General features: G+C 43.9%; 1 protein-coding gene across 4 annotated transcripts in view; it reads left to right on the forward strand.

Moving 5' to 3' along the window:
• UNC79 (unc-79 subunit of NALCN channel complex) overlaps positions 1-14113 on the forward strand; it is a 189973-nt gene extending 175860 nt beyond the window's left edge. For all 4 annotated transcript variants that reach the window (XM_090034994.1, XM_090034993.1, XM_090034995.1 and 1 more), the window contains 3 exons: positions 2407-2484; positions 11320-11361; positions 12726-14113. In XM_090034994.1, coding sequence (XP_089891120.1) covers positions 2407-2484; positions 11320-11361; positions 12726-12926 — 321 coding nt within the window. In that variant the 3' untranslated portion in view covers positions 12927-14113. The remainder of the gene's footprint in view (positions 1-2406; positions 2485-11319; positions 11362-12725) is intronic.
• Positions 14114-16588: the final 2475 nt, after the last annotated feature.

Genomic DNA, 16588 nt, shown 5'->3' on the forward strand with positions numbered 1-16588 from the left:
GGCAGTGGTCCCCCAGTCTGCCTGGCGGTGGCTGCAAGGATCACCTCCTCTCCATCTCTCCTCCACCAAGGCTGCCAGGGCCCTGTACCTGTTCCCCAGACACACTGGGGAAGCAGATGTCAAATCCTGTCACCGGGGTCTGGGGGTGACAGTTGTTCACTCCCCTGCTGCAGATTCCTCTCGTGGGGTTTCACCTGTAGGCATCTGGAGCTGTAAGGAATGGAAGTTCCCGTCAATCACAGCCTCCTCCTCCCTGATCCCCCTAAGCCTGCTCACCACCTCCTGGAGTTCCCTTACCTGCTCCTCCAGGGCCCAAAGGTGGACCAGAGTAGGTGCCTGCACCACATCTGGAGGGAGTCTATTCCAGGTCTTGGGGGCTCGGACAGTAAAGAATTTTTTTCTTATGTCCAGCCTAAAGTGGTCTTGTAGGAGTTTAGGACCATTGGTCCTTGTTTTTCCTTGGGGCTCTCTGGTGAACAGATACTCTCCCAGATCCTGATGAACACCCCTTGTGTACTTATAGGCAGCCACCAGGTCCCCCCTGAGCCTGTGCTTTTCCAGACTGAAGAGTCCCATGGCTCTCAGCCTCTCTTCATAAGGCCTATTCTCTTGCCCTCTGATCATGCACGTGGCTCTCCTCTGCACTCTCTCAAGCTTCTCGACATCCTTTTTGAATCACGGAGCCCAGAATTGGATGCAGTACTCCAGCTGCGGCCTCACCAAGGCCAAGTACAGTGGGAGGATTAACTAACTTAATATAATGCTTAACACTTCTTTGTATTATATATAATATAATCATGGGTGACTGGTGCCTGCAGAGTCTGGGGGGGCACCAGTGGCCAATTGCTGACCAGGGCAGGTGGGGTCCCCCAGTAGCCAATCACCGAAGGAGGGGTAGGCCCCAGCAACTGATCGCTGGGGGTGGGCAGAGCGGGGTGGGGGGAACAGCCGATCACAGTGCCAGTAGCAAAACCAGAAGTGCCACTGGCACTTCTCTCAGTGCCAGCCGGCGTCAATCTCGGGGGGCACCAGCTGGCACTTTGCTTGGTGCCCCCACTGCCCAGCTGGTGAAGGCCAATCTCAGGGTGGGCATGTGCCCCCCGTGCCCTCCCTATGCATTGCCTATGGTAACAGTTAATACTTTATTTAACAATTGCCTTGCTGAATACCTCTCTTCACATGTCTGGTCACATGGGTCACTTCCTATTTTGCTCAGACCTGGATTTCTTCCCTTTCATTAGAAATTGTTTGGAGTGCAGATGGAACATTCTTGTACCACTACATCAGTTGCCTATAAGGGCATGTACATAATATATTTAAAGATATCTTCTAATGAGATTTTAGTCCCTGAAAATGAGGAGAAGCTTGCATGATCACCTAGATCTGTGTGGAGCCCTAGTAGTGCTCTCTGGTTCAGTGACCAAAGTTTAGGAACTGTTGCTGTTAGCCCCTGTGCACTGATGTCATGTTGAAGTCAGTGGGAGTTCTGTGTGGTACTTAACTCTGACTAGCCTGATGCTTGGCCAAACCTAAAAGGAAAGGTGTGACTTCATGACAAGAGTTGGGACCAGGGTGTTTTTTAATCCCAGGTCTAACAATGACTCATTATATGGCCCTAATTGCAAGTCATTAAACTGTCTGTCTTGGCTACCACTCTGTGAAATGCAGATAATAATACTTACCCATCTCACAGGGGTGTTGTGGAGTTTAATTAGTTAGTGTTTGTAAAGCACTTTGAAGATGAAAAGCGCCACATAAAAGCTAAGTTTATTATTATATAGGGGAATTCATGCATATTTCAGACAGACACTGTAAATACACACTGCTGTCTTGGAGTATTTGTTTTGTTGTACCTGTGTATTTACATAACATAAAACATAAAATGCTATTTACTGTCAAATATCTAATATTTGCATATACAGTATTTCATGCTATAAAATTGAAGAATTATATATCCATGGCCCCTCTGCCAAATCAGAACAATAAATTACCATCAGAAATAAAAAATAAAAAATTGATCTTCATGACTATAATAATTGTCAAAGGAGTTTAGTAAATAAGAATACCAATTTCTGACTAGGTGACTGATGAGAACTACCCAGCAGGGATATGTGGGAAGGATTTATAAGGACCAGGATGCAGGAAATTGAAGGCAATTTGTCTTGGTATATCACAGGAATTAAGCAAAATAAATGGATCACTTAGAAGTATTTAACTGATATGTGCTGTAGTATCAGAGGAAGGCTTAATAAATCTAAATGTCCCTCCTGTATACAAGTACTATTTAATCTGAAATGTCAGTAGTTCAAAAATATATACTTTCTGACCCAGTATAAGTGCCAAGGAAATGAAGCAAAATTATTTTTAGGACCCATTGGCTTTTTTCATGCACATTTGTTCTTTCAGATGGTGGAAATGGTGTGTCTTCATGTGATTAGTTTAATGGAGGCTTTACAGGAATGCAACTCTACCATCTTTGTCAAGGTAGGAAAACCACTTGTTGTGGATACTTTTTAAAGGATACTGCCTGGATAGTTCAACTTATAAAGATGTTATTAGAGTTCCCAGAAGAGGAAACTAGAAGAGGCAGAAGTTGTTGATCCAGTTTGAAGATGTAACTATCTGACAGAGATGGGCAGTTCCATCTCCCTCCAGATCCAAACTCCCTTTGAATTTTGACATAATTTCTGATATCTGACACTATCTCTAAAAACACACTCAACAAAACTATGAATTCAGTTATCCCTGATTTTTTTGTATACAAAAGCTAAATTCATTGCTTCCTTTTTGACCCATTTCCTAATTGCTAACATTCATTATGGCTCTATGTTTCCTTTGGAGATTATCTCAAGGCCCTGCCAATCAAACCCTTTTAGGCTGTTAATGCAAGGTTTGTGCAAGAAAAATGTCTGGTTTTATCATGTGCCTGTATTTGGGTTTCTTACTTTCCTGAATTCTGTTTCTCTTGAAAAATGAAATAGCCCTGTGTCAATTAATAGTCTATTTCCTGCTTGCTTTACTGATCCAAAATTCCTTTGGAAATAAGTGGCCAGCAGCAGCGTTTGGTCCAAAGGGAAAAAAACAATGGATTTTTCCTAATTGTGGGTCACTGGAATGTTCCTGGCACTAACTTGATGAGAATGAAACAAAACTTGTCAAAGCATTTGGGTAGCCACACCAGGATAAAATAAATACTGACATTATTGATGCTTCCCTATTATACTCCTTGGGAACCAGTCTTCAGATAAGAGAACAGCAAACAGATCGGTTATTAGCGGGGATACAGGTTTCCTGTTCATCATGGAAAAACATGGTAAAACTTGGATTTTTTCACTTTAAGGAGGAAAAACCCAGATTTTCTCTTTTTAAAGATAAAAAGTTAAGGAGAAAAATTTTCTTTTTAAAGGAGAAAACGTGGGAAAAGGCAGGTTTCCCCTTGAAGGCTGGCAGAGTTCTAGCCTGCAAGGGACTGGAGGGAGTGGGAGGAGGGTGGTCAGGTAGGGGGCACCATAGGCATGTGTGCATGTACATAGGCACATGGCCACTAGGCAGCCTGGGCAATGTGTGGGGCTTGGGGCTCAGAGCCATGGGCAGCGACAGGGCCTGGGCAGGGAGCAGGACAAAGTTGTAGGTGGCTCGTCCAGAGGGTGTGGGGGAGAGGTGGCTCCCTGCTGCTGTGCATGCACCCAGGGGAGGCACGGAGGGTGTGTGTCCCCCAGATTTGTGTGTGGGGTGGGGGCAGGCTGCCCACTGTGTGCTTAGGCTCCTCAGCAACAGTGCAAGCCTCCCTACCCAGCTGTGTCTTGCTGCACTGGGTCCCACCGCCTGGGCCCTGGAGACCCTTGGGGGGAGGGCAGCAGGGCAGAGTGGGGCAGGAAGGCCTGTGCCACTACTGGAAGCCCTGCAGCACCATGGCAAGGCACCCTGTGCCTGCCCAGCAGTAGTGGGGGTGGTGGCAAGCAACTGTGCCATCTCATTGCTGCCAGGTAAGCAGGGGCCTCCAGCAGAAGTACAAGCTTCCCTACTCTGCTCTACCCTGCCATGCTGAGTGCCATCTATTGGACTATGGAGGCCCTGGGGAGAGGGCAGCAGGGTGGGGAGCCTGAGCCTGTGGTGGGCAGCTCCTCCTCCACCCCACCATGGGCTCCAATCCAGCCATGGCACCCTTGGGGGAAGGGAAACTGGGCCACAGTCTGTGCCACTGTAGCAGCTGCTGCCTCCCATGGGTGGCAACCGGGACTTGGGCGCTGCTATGCGGGGCAAGGAGCTGTGGACCTTGGTCCCTGGCCCTATAGTCCTGGTACCTGGGGGTCCCTTCTGGCAGGGCTGGTATGGGCAGGGGGCTGTGGGTTGGGAGCAAGGGCCACCAGCAGGATCAGGGGGCTGTAGGTGGCGAGTGAGGGGCAATGGCATGGACAGGACACCGGCATATCAGGGCTGCTCAGCACCACAAGCAGTTGGGGGTGGCGGGGGGTACAGCCACAGCTGGACCCATTTCTGGATGGGCAAAGGGGGCAGGAGAAGCTCTGATTTTCCACAACAAAAAAACCCAAATCAGATGCCAAAATTTATAGGTATTTAGAAGTCATTATAGTGATTGATGTCAGGTATCCAAGTTGTAGCCATATTGGTCTAGAGGCAAAGGGAATTGGAACTTGTGGAGATTTTACCACACCTTTAACTCTCCTATGAAATAGGAACTTTCATTTTTACGTAGGTAAAGTTTTACAATCTTTTCTCCAGTGCCTGAAGAAGGGTGTTTGTGCCCAAAAGCTTGAAATTAAAGAATTTTTTTGCAAAAATCTAGTTGGTCTAATAAAAGATATTCCCTCTACCACAAGTCCTGATTACTTTATACTGATTGAGGCACTGGTAGGTTTCCAAATGGCTTTAAAATTGTAAATAAATCACTAAAACATTGTCTTCAACTTATACCTATATATATAGTGCCATTTAATTTTAATTGTGGAAAAGCTTGGATTTGGGCTTCTTTAATCAGAGAATTGATATGTTTTTATTGGAGAATTTGCAGTTAAACAGAGAAAACCAAGATCCTTGGTTATTAGCACTCTTAAACCTAGAATGAAGGATATTTCTTTGAACTGTTGTATGATATGAGGAAGCCACTGCAAGTGTTTCCACACTCCTGGTGTCAAGCAGTAGATCAAAATGCAACATAATAGCTTAGGCCATGTGTAGATGAAACAAGGGGCTTTTGTGCATGACACTTTAAAGTAGGACAAATGCTTTTGCACCTCTTTAAAGTTGGTGTTTGCATGCCTTGGTGGCATATTGTGCATTAATTCCAGCTGCTGTAGGAAATTCAGTGGGGTAATGCACCTTAAATGACTTGGGGCGCAGCAAATTAAAACTCCTCTGAGAAGCTCAGGGGCTCTGCAGGAAGCCCTGCAGGCAGCCTGGCAGCAGCCCAGGAAGGCAGGCTACACCCAAGAAAAGGAGCAAGCCTGATTTCCCCCCACCCCAACAAGAGCCTACTTGCCTGCATGAGCTGCATGGGGGTCTGGTGCTCCCCTCTGCAGCTGCAATACCCTCTGGGACTGCCCGGGTTGTCTGCGGGTGGGTGCTGCATGGGGGGTGCGGGCTGCTGCTGCCACCACAGAGGGAAGCACCAGTCCCTGCAGCCCAGGGACCACTCCATCTGCCGGCAGCTTGTCCTCCCCTCCCTGCTGCCAGAGAGGCAGGTAAGTGCAGGGTGTGTGCATGACATGGGGGTTTTAAGGTCCCTAAATTGAAGCAGTGGGTTTTTAAATGCACTGCTTCAATTTAGGGCCCATGTTTTGTCTACACACGTCCTTAAATTGAGAGGCATGAGATAGATTGGAGTGAAATAAATCAGCTTCTATTGCCAAATGTTATATTTATGTTTATATTAAGATAAAGGCTGAACCTCTGGGAACTGTGGGCTTGATCCATGAAGGTGCATGGGGGTGGCTCAGACGACAGCATGGGCAGGGATCTCAGAACATGCACTGAATAAGCCTCTTTCCTCAGGACCCTGTGTTGTTCATGATCACACGCAACCCTGGCTGCTTATGCTAGCTGTGTTCCCGCATGAGGAAGGGGAAGGGGGAAGGGGAATTTGGGCCAGATTGGGCATGTCTACATGAGATGCTGTACTGGGCAATAGACTAAACTACTACGCAGTACACCATCACCGTCTACACATATAAACCATTTGCTGTGAAGTAAATTTGTCTACTGTGCAGTTAGCTACTACCTGCAAATACATGTAGTAGACTAATTGGGCAGTAGATAGTGGGCGCATCTACACATGCGCTAGATTGCACAGTAGCTGACATTACTGCACCATCCTGATGCCACACAGGTCATTTCCAACACTACTGCACAGTAGCACCAACACCACAGTTCATGCCTGCTGATGCTACATTGCCATAGCAAAGAGCTATGGCAATGTAGCTCATTGCTATGGTGACATAGCGTTTCATGTAGATGCACCCACTGTGCAGTAGAGTGCGTGTAGATGCTGACTGGGAGCAAATTTGCTCTTGGTCAGCCCCAACATCAGGGCCATAGGAGACAGAGTAGCTCTCTATCCCCACCTCCCCACCCTGCACCCAGAGCTGCTCATCTCCCAGCTCTCCACAGGAGTGGGGAGCTGAGCAGCGCTGGGAGTGAGGTGCTTCACTGCCCAGATGAGGACTGACAGGGAGCTGTCCACAGCTGGGCAGGGATTTCCCCAAGCAGCCCAGGGCTGGCTGGGAGCTGTTCCAGAAGCTGCATGGGGAAGCCCTGTTGGGCACATCAGGAGGGGCCCTGATGTGCATGGAGCCAGGAGACTGCTGCTGCTGCAGCCAACAGAGCTCTTCTGGCCCTGTGCACATTGGGACCGGTCCCCGTGCTCCCTGCCAGCCCTTGGTCTAGCACCCTGGGGGAGCCTGGAGCTCCTCCTGGGTGCTGAAGGGGGCCAGAGCAGGGTAGGAGTAGTCCTGTACCAGGGTGCTCTTGTTGGGAGCAGCTTTGCTCCCAACAGGGAGCCATGTGTAGATGTGCTCCCAGGGAAGGCTTGCTATGCAGGATTTTACTGCACAGTAAGTCTTTAACATAAATACCATATGTAGACTTACCCATTGTATATTAAATCCCATGCAAAAACTGTGGTACGTGGAGTTAGTTGTTAGCAATACATTAAAGAGTTGATGTAATTATTGCAAAATCAAGAATTATGGATCTAGGAAATACAGCTAAGAGAAATCCAACCTCATTAAAATGAGAAATTTGGAAATGCACTGTTAGGGCATTCAAACACCCATATATAGCTGACTTTGAGTGAAATGATGCAATAGCTCTGTGTTTATACTTTAGGTATTTTATTATGTATAATCCCAGAATAATTTAAATTGCTTTTTAAAAACACATTCAGTTTTATTTCAGCAATGTTTATTTTATGCTTGAAAACTAAGTGCTATATTTTTATTACTATGACACTACTATTTTTCAAATGTTAGAAAAAGGGCTGGGTCCATGTGTTGTAAGTTCAAAGCAGCTCAGCTTTCATTATCGAGTCATGATTGGTAACTCTAAAATTAAAAACATGGAATCAACCAAGTCCTGAAGCTGTCTGATTTTTAAGGGTTGCAGAACAGATCTACACCTTATCACCCTATATTTACTTCCAGAAGCTACAAAAATGCAGCTCCCTGGTTATCAGTTGATTTTGTTTTGTTTGTTTTGTTTTATTTCAGACAGTTTATAAAAACTTTTATTGCCTTGCCTTTGTTGGTAGTTAAATTCAGTAAACAGACTATATTTTGTGTTCTAGAGCAGCCTTCCTTTCACTTTCATATAAGCCTTTCCAAAAAGGATTCATTCTCTTTAAAAACAGATCAGGACAGAATAGAGCAAAAAGAGCCCTATTTTTTCATTCAAGACCTTCTTAATATTTTTTTCCCCAGAATTTTCTCCAGTGTGTAAAACACACAGATTCCAACCGCTTCCCCACCCCCAGCTCCTGCTTTCACATGCACACTCTTTAGGACAGTGGTCAGAATTAAAATATGGGCATTTGTATTAAATATATACAACTATTTAATGATCTACAATCATTAAATAGTTATGTTTCCTGTAATGTTCTTATTTGTGATATAGAAACAAGTATAATTTTTCCATTTTTAAAGGTTAAATTTTCCATTTTTAAAGGAGCCCATTGTGCAACAACACTCATTACTGCAGACAGAAAAATGTGTAGTTGCAATGGGACATCACAAGAGGGAGCAAGGGGGCACATGTTGCCAAGTGGATTATGTGAAGGGTTTTTACTTGGATATTTGTATGTTAGGGAGCCTAGTTAGGAGCTAAACAGAGGCCAAAGTGGAGCAGGAGGAAGAGGGCAGGTGAAGAGAAATCCTCTCACTAGGAGGATGTGATACTTACTCACAATCTCCTTCCTACAACTGTTCCTGTTTGACTGATGCAGTGAGATTTTCCCCTTCCAATTCCATCTACTTTGGTCATCTATATGTGAGGCTACCACCTGTCCACTTCTTCTCACAACATTTGATTAAATCTACATGTTCCTACTGAAAATTTTGTATTTTCAAATAATTGGGATTCTCCAACAATTTCCTCCAACTGTTTTGACCACGTATATATTTTCTTCTTTTCTGGGGGAAAAAAAAAAAAGCTTTCCTGGGGATTAATTACTAAATTCCATGTCCTTCCATCGAGTTTCTTCTCATCCTTCTCAGCTACCTAGCAGGGAAGGATTTGTTTTCTTCCAGCCACCTCCCAGTCAGCCTCCCTGAATCTGAATAGTCAGCCTCCCTGAATCTGTCCAAGTCTTGAAATGCATAAGAAGTCCTATATTTATACACAACTCCCATACCAGCTTCCCCTGCCACTACATCTGACTCTACAGGCAATGCACATGCAGCAGATCGCATTATCTATGGTAAATCTATGAACCCATTGGGGAATATACCATAAGGTATGGCTGCCCTCTGGGCTTTTTCTTCCCCCCCTTTTAGGAAAAAATGACAGAAACCTATGGAATCAAAACTCATGGAAGAGGTTATATCTTTTATTAGACCAGCTAGATATTTATAAACAAATTATTGTATTTTTCTGCAAGTTTTTGGGCACACTCACCCTCTATCAGGCATAGGAGAGAGCAGAGATTGTAAAAGTTCTCCTAGGTAGAAATGGAAATTTATATTTCACAGGAGAGCTGAAGGTGTGGTAAAGTCTCATGTTTGGAAAAGTTTATTTTGTCCAGGTTAGGCACAGATTTTACAATCTCTGGTCTCTCCTATGCCTGATGAAGGGTGAGTGTGCCCAAAAGCTTGCAGATAAATACAATTTGTTTGTAAATCTAGTTGCTCTAAAAAAAGATATCACCTCTTCCATGAGTTTTGATGCCTTTTGCCTCTAGACCAATATGTCTACAACCTAGAAACCTATAGAGGAGTTTCAGCAATGTTGTAAGGCCTGGGCAAAGGATGTACACAGCTAAAATTTCTACTGCCTCTAGCCATGAAGCTGAGAGTTGTATATGGTTCTTTATATGGTGGACCATGTAATGAGTTCTGACACAGCTGCATATGATCCATTAGCAAAATAGCCCTGAAATTGGAATAATTTGAGTTCTCTGAAGAGGGAGAATAGTGCTTTATCTAATGCTGTCAATAGTGATTAGGTTTAACTTGTAACACCCAGTAACATAATTGATAAATTGCAAATTTTGATGCTATTTAGAGCAACATTTTAGAACAATTTGGCTTGTGGTTAAATTAATGCCAGAGAGCATAGGCATTTCAGCTAGCAATGGCTTCTCTGACCTCCGTAAGCTTTTCTTTAAATTTACTCACAAATAGAAAGCTTTCTGAAAGGATATACGTAGAAATAGTTATTAATTCTTGGTTTATGGATTCCCTCCACTTTTACTTCTGTCATTCTCTGGGTGTTAGGAGTGTGGGTTTATTAAGCTTGACCTTGCAGTTGCCCTGCAAATGAGCTCTGAGTGAAGTCAGTGGAAGTTTGAGTGCAGATCAATTCATGCACTGTCCAGGAGAAAGTAAATCTGGACCTGGTTCAGAGCCTGAGACGGATACTTTCTACATGATTTCTGTCTCTTTGGAGTAGTTGCAGGGAGATTCACAGGTTCACAGAAGTTTAGGGCTGGAAGGGACCTCGTGAGACTATCGGGTTCAGCCCCCGTGCTCTGGGCAGGAAAGACTACTGGGGTCAAATAACCCAGCAAGGTTTGTGTCCAGTCTCCTGAGGTTATTTGACCCCAGCAGTCTTTCCTGCCCAGAGCAGGGGGGCTAGACCTGATGATCTCACGAGGTCCCTTCCAGCTCTAAACTTGACTGACTTTAGGCCAGTGCGTTGAGAGGAGTTAGAGGGTAAGGCCAAAAGTCCCATCCTGCTAGTACTTACTCACATATATAAATTACTGTTTGGGGCAGGCCCACTGAGACCATTGAGATTGCTTTTATGGGTGTGTGTAGGATCAGGCCTCTATCCCTCATGTTGTACATAGCTCTGATCATGGAAATCTTTGAGTCATAAATGTTTCTTTATATTATTTTTTAACAAACAATATAACTTTTCTTTAACTTCTATTTTTTAAATAACTAGAACTGTGCGTATCCACAGATACATATGAAAATGTTATGTTGCTATTTTTGATGATAACAAAGAAAATAAGGTTTTTAGTAGCCTTTCTAGAGTTTTTTTCTTAAAACTCACATTTGACATGAGGAATGTAGAGGTCCTGGCTGGCTTGTGACTGGAGTGAAAGGCAAATTCTTTATCCCCATTGCCAGCTCACAACCTACTTCAGGTGCTGTGTGATAAAAGGGAAGATTTGGATCTTTTGGATATCTGTGATGGTAGAATGAATGATGGTCAGTGTTCAGAATAAAGTATCTTCTGCATCAGCATGAACTTCTGTCTCAATTTCTTTCATGGTTCAAAACCTAGAGCAGTAAGCACTGAATAGTACAGTGCTTGGATTACATTCATTCCAATACTTGGGCACAAAAGAAGTACCTCCAGGGAAATATAATCAAGGATTCTTCTTAACAGGTTTTCATTTTAACCTATCAACGTTGCCTTAAATAAAATATCGGGAATCATTAGTTAATGCCACATGCCCAGCAATGCTCATCACTTATAAATAAAGGGATTTCCATATTTGTGGGTGAATGCTTTTAGCATGTGTCACCAGCCATTCTTAGAGCTAAATGAGTTAGACGTACTCTGCTCTGACTCACAGTAAGTGGAGCAGATTTATAAGCACATATATTATAATAACAAAACATCTGTGTCTCCATGCAGCTCATACCAATGTGGTTGCCAATGATTCAGTCAAATCTAAAGGTAAGTTCTTTTCCCCCCTAGTTATTTTATGTGGGATTGGTGTTTATTCTGGACTCTGTCTTAATTTTACTGCAGAAATAAAATGACTGGGCATCGGCTCCCAGCTCCCTGAAAATTCAGCATTAAAAATGCATATTATTTTTGTTTTTCAGCTTCTCATCACACACATGCAAAATGCTTGGTACTTGGGTATATTCAGTGGCTCAGCACCATGCACAATACATCTGAGCAGGGGCACCACCATAATGGTTAGAGAAAAATAGGACTGGGATGTTTTGCACCTGTCAGTACTGGGACCCCTTTTCCACACTGAGATGCAACCATCTAACTGGGATCTTGGAGAACACCTCCTGCCCTTCATTAACTAGCTGTGCAGGGTGGCTGTGCTCCCTTGATGTCCTTTTGCCAACCACTGGTTGAGATACCTAATTCTGGAGAGGGATTTCAGTTCTTTGATCTGCCCTGGTCTGCTGCTTGGATGATATCCTTGCTAAGTGCCCCTATTTGTGGTAGAAATGGGGATGAGGAGTGGTTGCTGGATACAGGGGCGGTGGAGAAAGCAGTAGTATAACTAGGCTGAGACATGTGGAGACCTGCTCCAGGCACTGATTTAGAGAGGGTGCTGACATTGCCCTCCACACCCACCCCAGGAGCCTTTGCTATGGCTGGAGCAACCTCATGATGTCCAGTCATAGAAGCTGGTTAGCCCTGTGCTCCATAGTGTATCAGTCTGCAGCCAAGCTGCTGCAGCTGAGGGGGAGTCTCACTACTCCTGTCCTGTGTGAGTTCACTCCCCAGCCTCCACCCCCACATACTTTACTGGGCATGGACCTGCAACTCCCATGGGAAATCTCTACGGAGGGGCACCATTCATCTCAACCACTCCCGCCCACAATACTGCAGGACATAGGGCTGCCCAGCTTCTGAGGCTGGGTGGCATGGGACTGCACCTGCCATAGCAAAGACTCCCAAGGGGTAGGGCCATTCTGGTGCCCCTTGCTAAGCCTGAGCCTCAACTGCAGCTGGAGTAGAAAAGAGCTTGGGGAGGGTAAGTCTTTGCCCTGGACCCTTTCTGCTCCCTGGTGGTCAGTAGTCTGCCCAAGGTACTACACGAGCTCATTATACTTGTGGAGAAAGCCCTAATATAACTCTGCTGTTGACTTGGGCGACTGCAGCCTGGAGTCCAAAATCAGTTCTCATTTTTGCAACAGCTTTGTCAGCATGGGGGTGAGGGAGAAGGAAACCTGGCATGAAAGGGGAGAAACTCCTTTCCTAAAACACCTGGGGAGCATGACCCTGCATGGTCCTGGTTTTGTATATGCATGGAGAAAAGAGGAGCTGAACCTTCTGTTAATTTTTCACAGCATTTATCCGCTGGACTCCAACTGCGCCTCCAAGCCATTCAGAGTAACGTGAACCACCACAGCCTGAGGATGTTACAGGGGTCAGGACAGATGAACAACAGCTCATCTGTTCTCCGCAAATGGCTGCAGTGTACCCAGTTCAAAATGGCTCAAGTGGAAATTCAGTCATCTGAAGCTGCATCTCAGTTTTATCCTCTCTGAATTGTTCCAAGCCGTCACTTTAGTTTAGCAATAATAGGGTTAAAGCTATAAGACAAAAGCCCATTTTGTATATATCAGTATATACAGTACATACTGTATCTACACTTTTTAGCCTAGGACAATTGTGTAAAAGCTTGCAATGGGCAATGCCAAAAGCCTGATCCTGCTAGTCTGTTCTCACATATAAATTACTGCTTACAGGGACAAACCCACTGAGGCCATTAAGATTGCTTTTATGAGTGTGTGCAGGATCAGGCCTCTATCTCTCATGTTGTACATATCTCTGATGATGGGAATATTTGATTCTTAAATGTTTCTTTACATTATTTTTTAAACAAAAACAAAATATCACTTTTCTTTGACTTCTATTTTTTTTAAAACTAGAATCGTGCATATCCACAGATACATATGAAAATGTGATGTTGCTATTTTTGATGATAAAGAAAATAAGGTTTTTAGCAGCCTTTCTAGAGCTTTTTTCTTAAAACTCACATTTGGCACGCAATAACTTGTCACTATGAACCAATTATGTTATGATGAAGCTTTTTGTCATTATCTTCTGGGAAAGCAGCTTGAAAGGAGAATTTTTACAAAGTGCACTTAGAAATTAGGTGGCTAAAACTATGCCAATTAGTCTTTTTTTTTCTTTTAAATGTTGTTTTCCAAAACTGTTAAGTATGGTTGGTTGGGTTGTTTGTATTTAAATTGCTTTTCACTCCATTGATTCTGTGCTGCACTTTCCACTTCAGTTTTGTGAATACTGTATTTTATTCTTTTGTCAATACTTGCATACAATGCAATTAAAAATGTATGACCCAGGCCTACACTTATTGATAGATATGGAAATTATATCACAGGCCTTTGATAGAAGCAGGTTTGGGTTTGAAATTTTGCATAGTGATATGGACAAGTTTCAACAGTGGCATAATTACTTAGAAAGTTATGTTTAATAGTAAATGAATTTGAACAGCATTATGCGACTCATCCAAAACCCATTGAAATCAAGGGAAAGTGTTTCAAGTACTTCATTGGGCTTTGGGCAAGTCTAAAGAGGACCAGGATATATCACCTCTTGTAATTAACATTTTAAATCTGTGTAATTACCCTGATATTTCTTGTATTTAGTACTGTAATGGTCAGACTAGAAGAGTAATGAATACACAGTTAAGCTGTATATTAAAATGCTATTAAATGTATAGTCTTTACTATCACTCTCTGTGTTCATATTTTTCCACCCAACTACATGTGGAGAGAAGAGGGGATCTTGATAAAAATTGCTTAAGTATATTTTTATTAGGCTTGTCGGTATCTGCCACTGGATTTACTGAAAGAAACAGCATATATGTTTGAAAAGGTACCTTTACAGTGCCATTCAACTAAAAAAATGACCATGACTATTGCAACAATTTACTCAAAAGACCAGTTCCTTGTGTTCATCCAGGAGTATATTGGCTAATTTCTGTGTAAGGAAAAAAAAAAAGTCTTTCTTCCTTTTAGCCTTGCATAACCTGTCACAGTTGTGAGACACCATATCCTGCATTCTATCCTGTCATGGCTTCAGAGATTCATAGTGTTTAATGCCAGAAAGAGCCATTAGATCATCCAGTCTGATTTGTAAATTAAATTTCCTCCAGTTACCCCTGTCTTGAGCCCAATAAACTGTATTTAGCCTGAAGTACATCTCTCAGAAAGGCATCCTGTCTTAATTAGTGGACTCCATGGGGTGAAGACTCTACCACTTAGAAGTTTGTTCAAATGGTTAATGACCCTATTAAAAATGGGTGCCTCATTTGTAATCTAAATCTTTTTGGCTTAACTTCCACAACAGGTTCTTGTTCTGTGTTTCTGATTTGGAGTAAAAAGCCCTTTGGTAGCCAGTTTTTTTCTCTCCATGAAGATGCTTTAAATAGTCAAGTCACCTCTCAGTTTTCTTTTTGATAAGCTAAATAGATGGAGCTCTGTAAGTCCTCACAGTATGGCATTTTCTTCAGCAGTCAGATCTTTCCTGCATCCTCTCCAGTCTTTCAGTATTTTCTCCAAAATGCAGGCATGAGCCCTGTATGCACTGTCTTCCAGTATTGGTGTCACAAGCACTACACATATAGGTGCTTATATGCATATATTGGTGACCTGGTCACTCACTCCACATTAAAATTTACCTTTCTTGCCATATCATCATGGTTCAAATTCATGTTGAGTTGCTTGTCCACTATGACTTCTTAGTCCTTTTCAGGAGTAGCCTGTAATTCTAGGTGTATAACTACATTTGCCTACATTACAGTGCATTTCCTGTGATACATAATCAACAGCGTAGTTTATTAAGTCCTAACAAATGCCATCTGGGTAACCCACAGGATGATAATGAGGTAGCACAGGTGTCACACTGGTGGGATGATAACTGAAGGACATCCTTCTCCACGACTTTCAGACAGGCACAGGATGAGCAGTACCTTCCCTCCACCTCTTTGCTGGCTGTGCAGGGGTGGGAGGGAAAGCAGTAGAGAACAGAGAAGAGGCTCTGAGGTTGCTTTGTACAACAGAGCCCAGCAAATTATTGCTCTTCCTTTTTTCTTGCTGGCAGTTCGGTAGGTAAAACAAAGATGCAATTGCAGCTTCTTGCCAAGGAAGAACTACTACAGCCTCTTCCCAAACAGACTGAATCCTGTAGTTCTGGTTTGTGTCTGCCATGTGCCCCTGGCCCTGGCCCAGGGCCCTGCTGCTGTTGAGGGCCAGTAGAACAGGAGGAGCCCTGCTGGGATGTGAGAGAGCCGCACTGGCTGAGGGAGCTTCGATTTGCATTTTTGCCCTCTCGTGGAACTGGCATGGCACTGTTATGGGGTGGGCAGGACCATGGAGGTCGTGCAGGCAGGTTAGAGTGGAATTCAGGAAGGGAAGAAGAGGACAGGAGGCTGCAGAGAGGTAGGAGCAAGTGTGAGAGTTTGAGGTGAGAAAATGAGGGTTGCTTGTGAGGTGAGAAGAGAATAGGGATAAGCCCTATGAGGAGAGAATGAGGGACCTGGACCTCTTCAGCCTCCACAAGTGGAGGCTGAGAGGTGATCTTGTGGCTGTCTACAAATTAATTAGGGGGATGCAGCAAGGGATCAGAGATGCTCTTTTCACCAGGATGCCTCACAAGGAACAATAGTCACCAATTGACAGAGAGCAGATTTAGACTAGATATCAGGAAAAACTTCTTCATGGCAAGGGTGGCCAAAATCTGGAATGGGCTCCCAAGGGAGGTGGTGCTCTCCCCTACCTTGGGGATCTTTAAAAGAAGGCTGGATAAGCATCTGGTGGGGGTCATCTGACCCCACCACTTTTTTCTGCCTAGGCAGGGGGTCGGATTCAATGATCTGTTGAGGTCACTTCCGACTTTAGCATCTGTGAATAGAGTGAATGAAGAGAACAAGATGGGGATAGGAAATCTGTGAGGGAATCTTAGACAGGAGAGACTGGGATTGAGAGGGAAGAGGAGGAGACAATAGGGAGAGTTTGTGGGGAAATAGAGGTGTCTCAGAGGACTTCACACATGGACTTGTAATTGAGTAAGAGCTCAGTTCAGCTTCTGGGCTAGGGAGAGACCTTACACATAAACCAGTTTAAGTGATCAGAAACTGGTTTAAACTTGTAACAGAACAGATGTTCAGTGCACATAAACCAGT

Source organism: Crocodylus siamensis, chromosome 2, assembly GCF_052110815.1.
Source record: "Crocodylus siamensis isolate JL-2025a chromosome 2, ASM5211081v1, whole genome shotgun sequence".
Taxonomy (NCBI): Eukaryota; Metazoa; Chordata; order Crocodylia; family Crocodylidae; genus Crocodylus; species Crocodylus siamensis.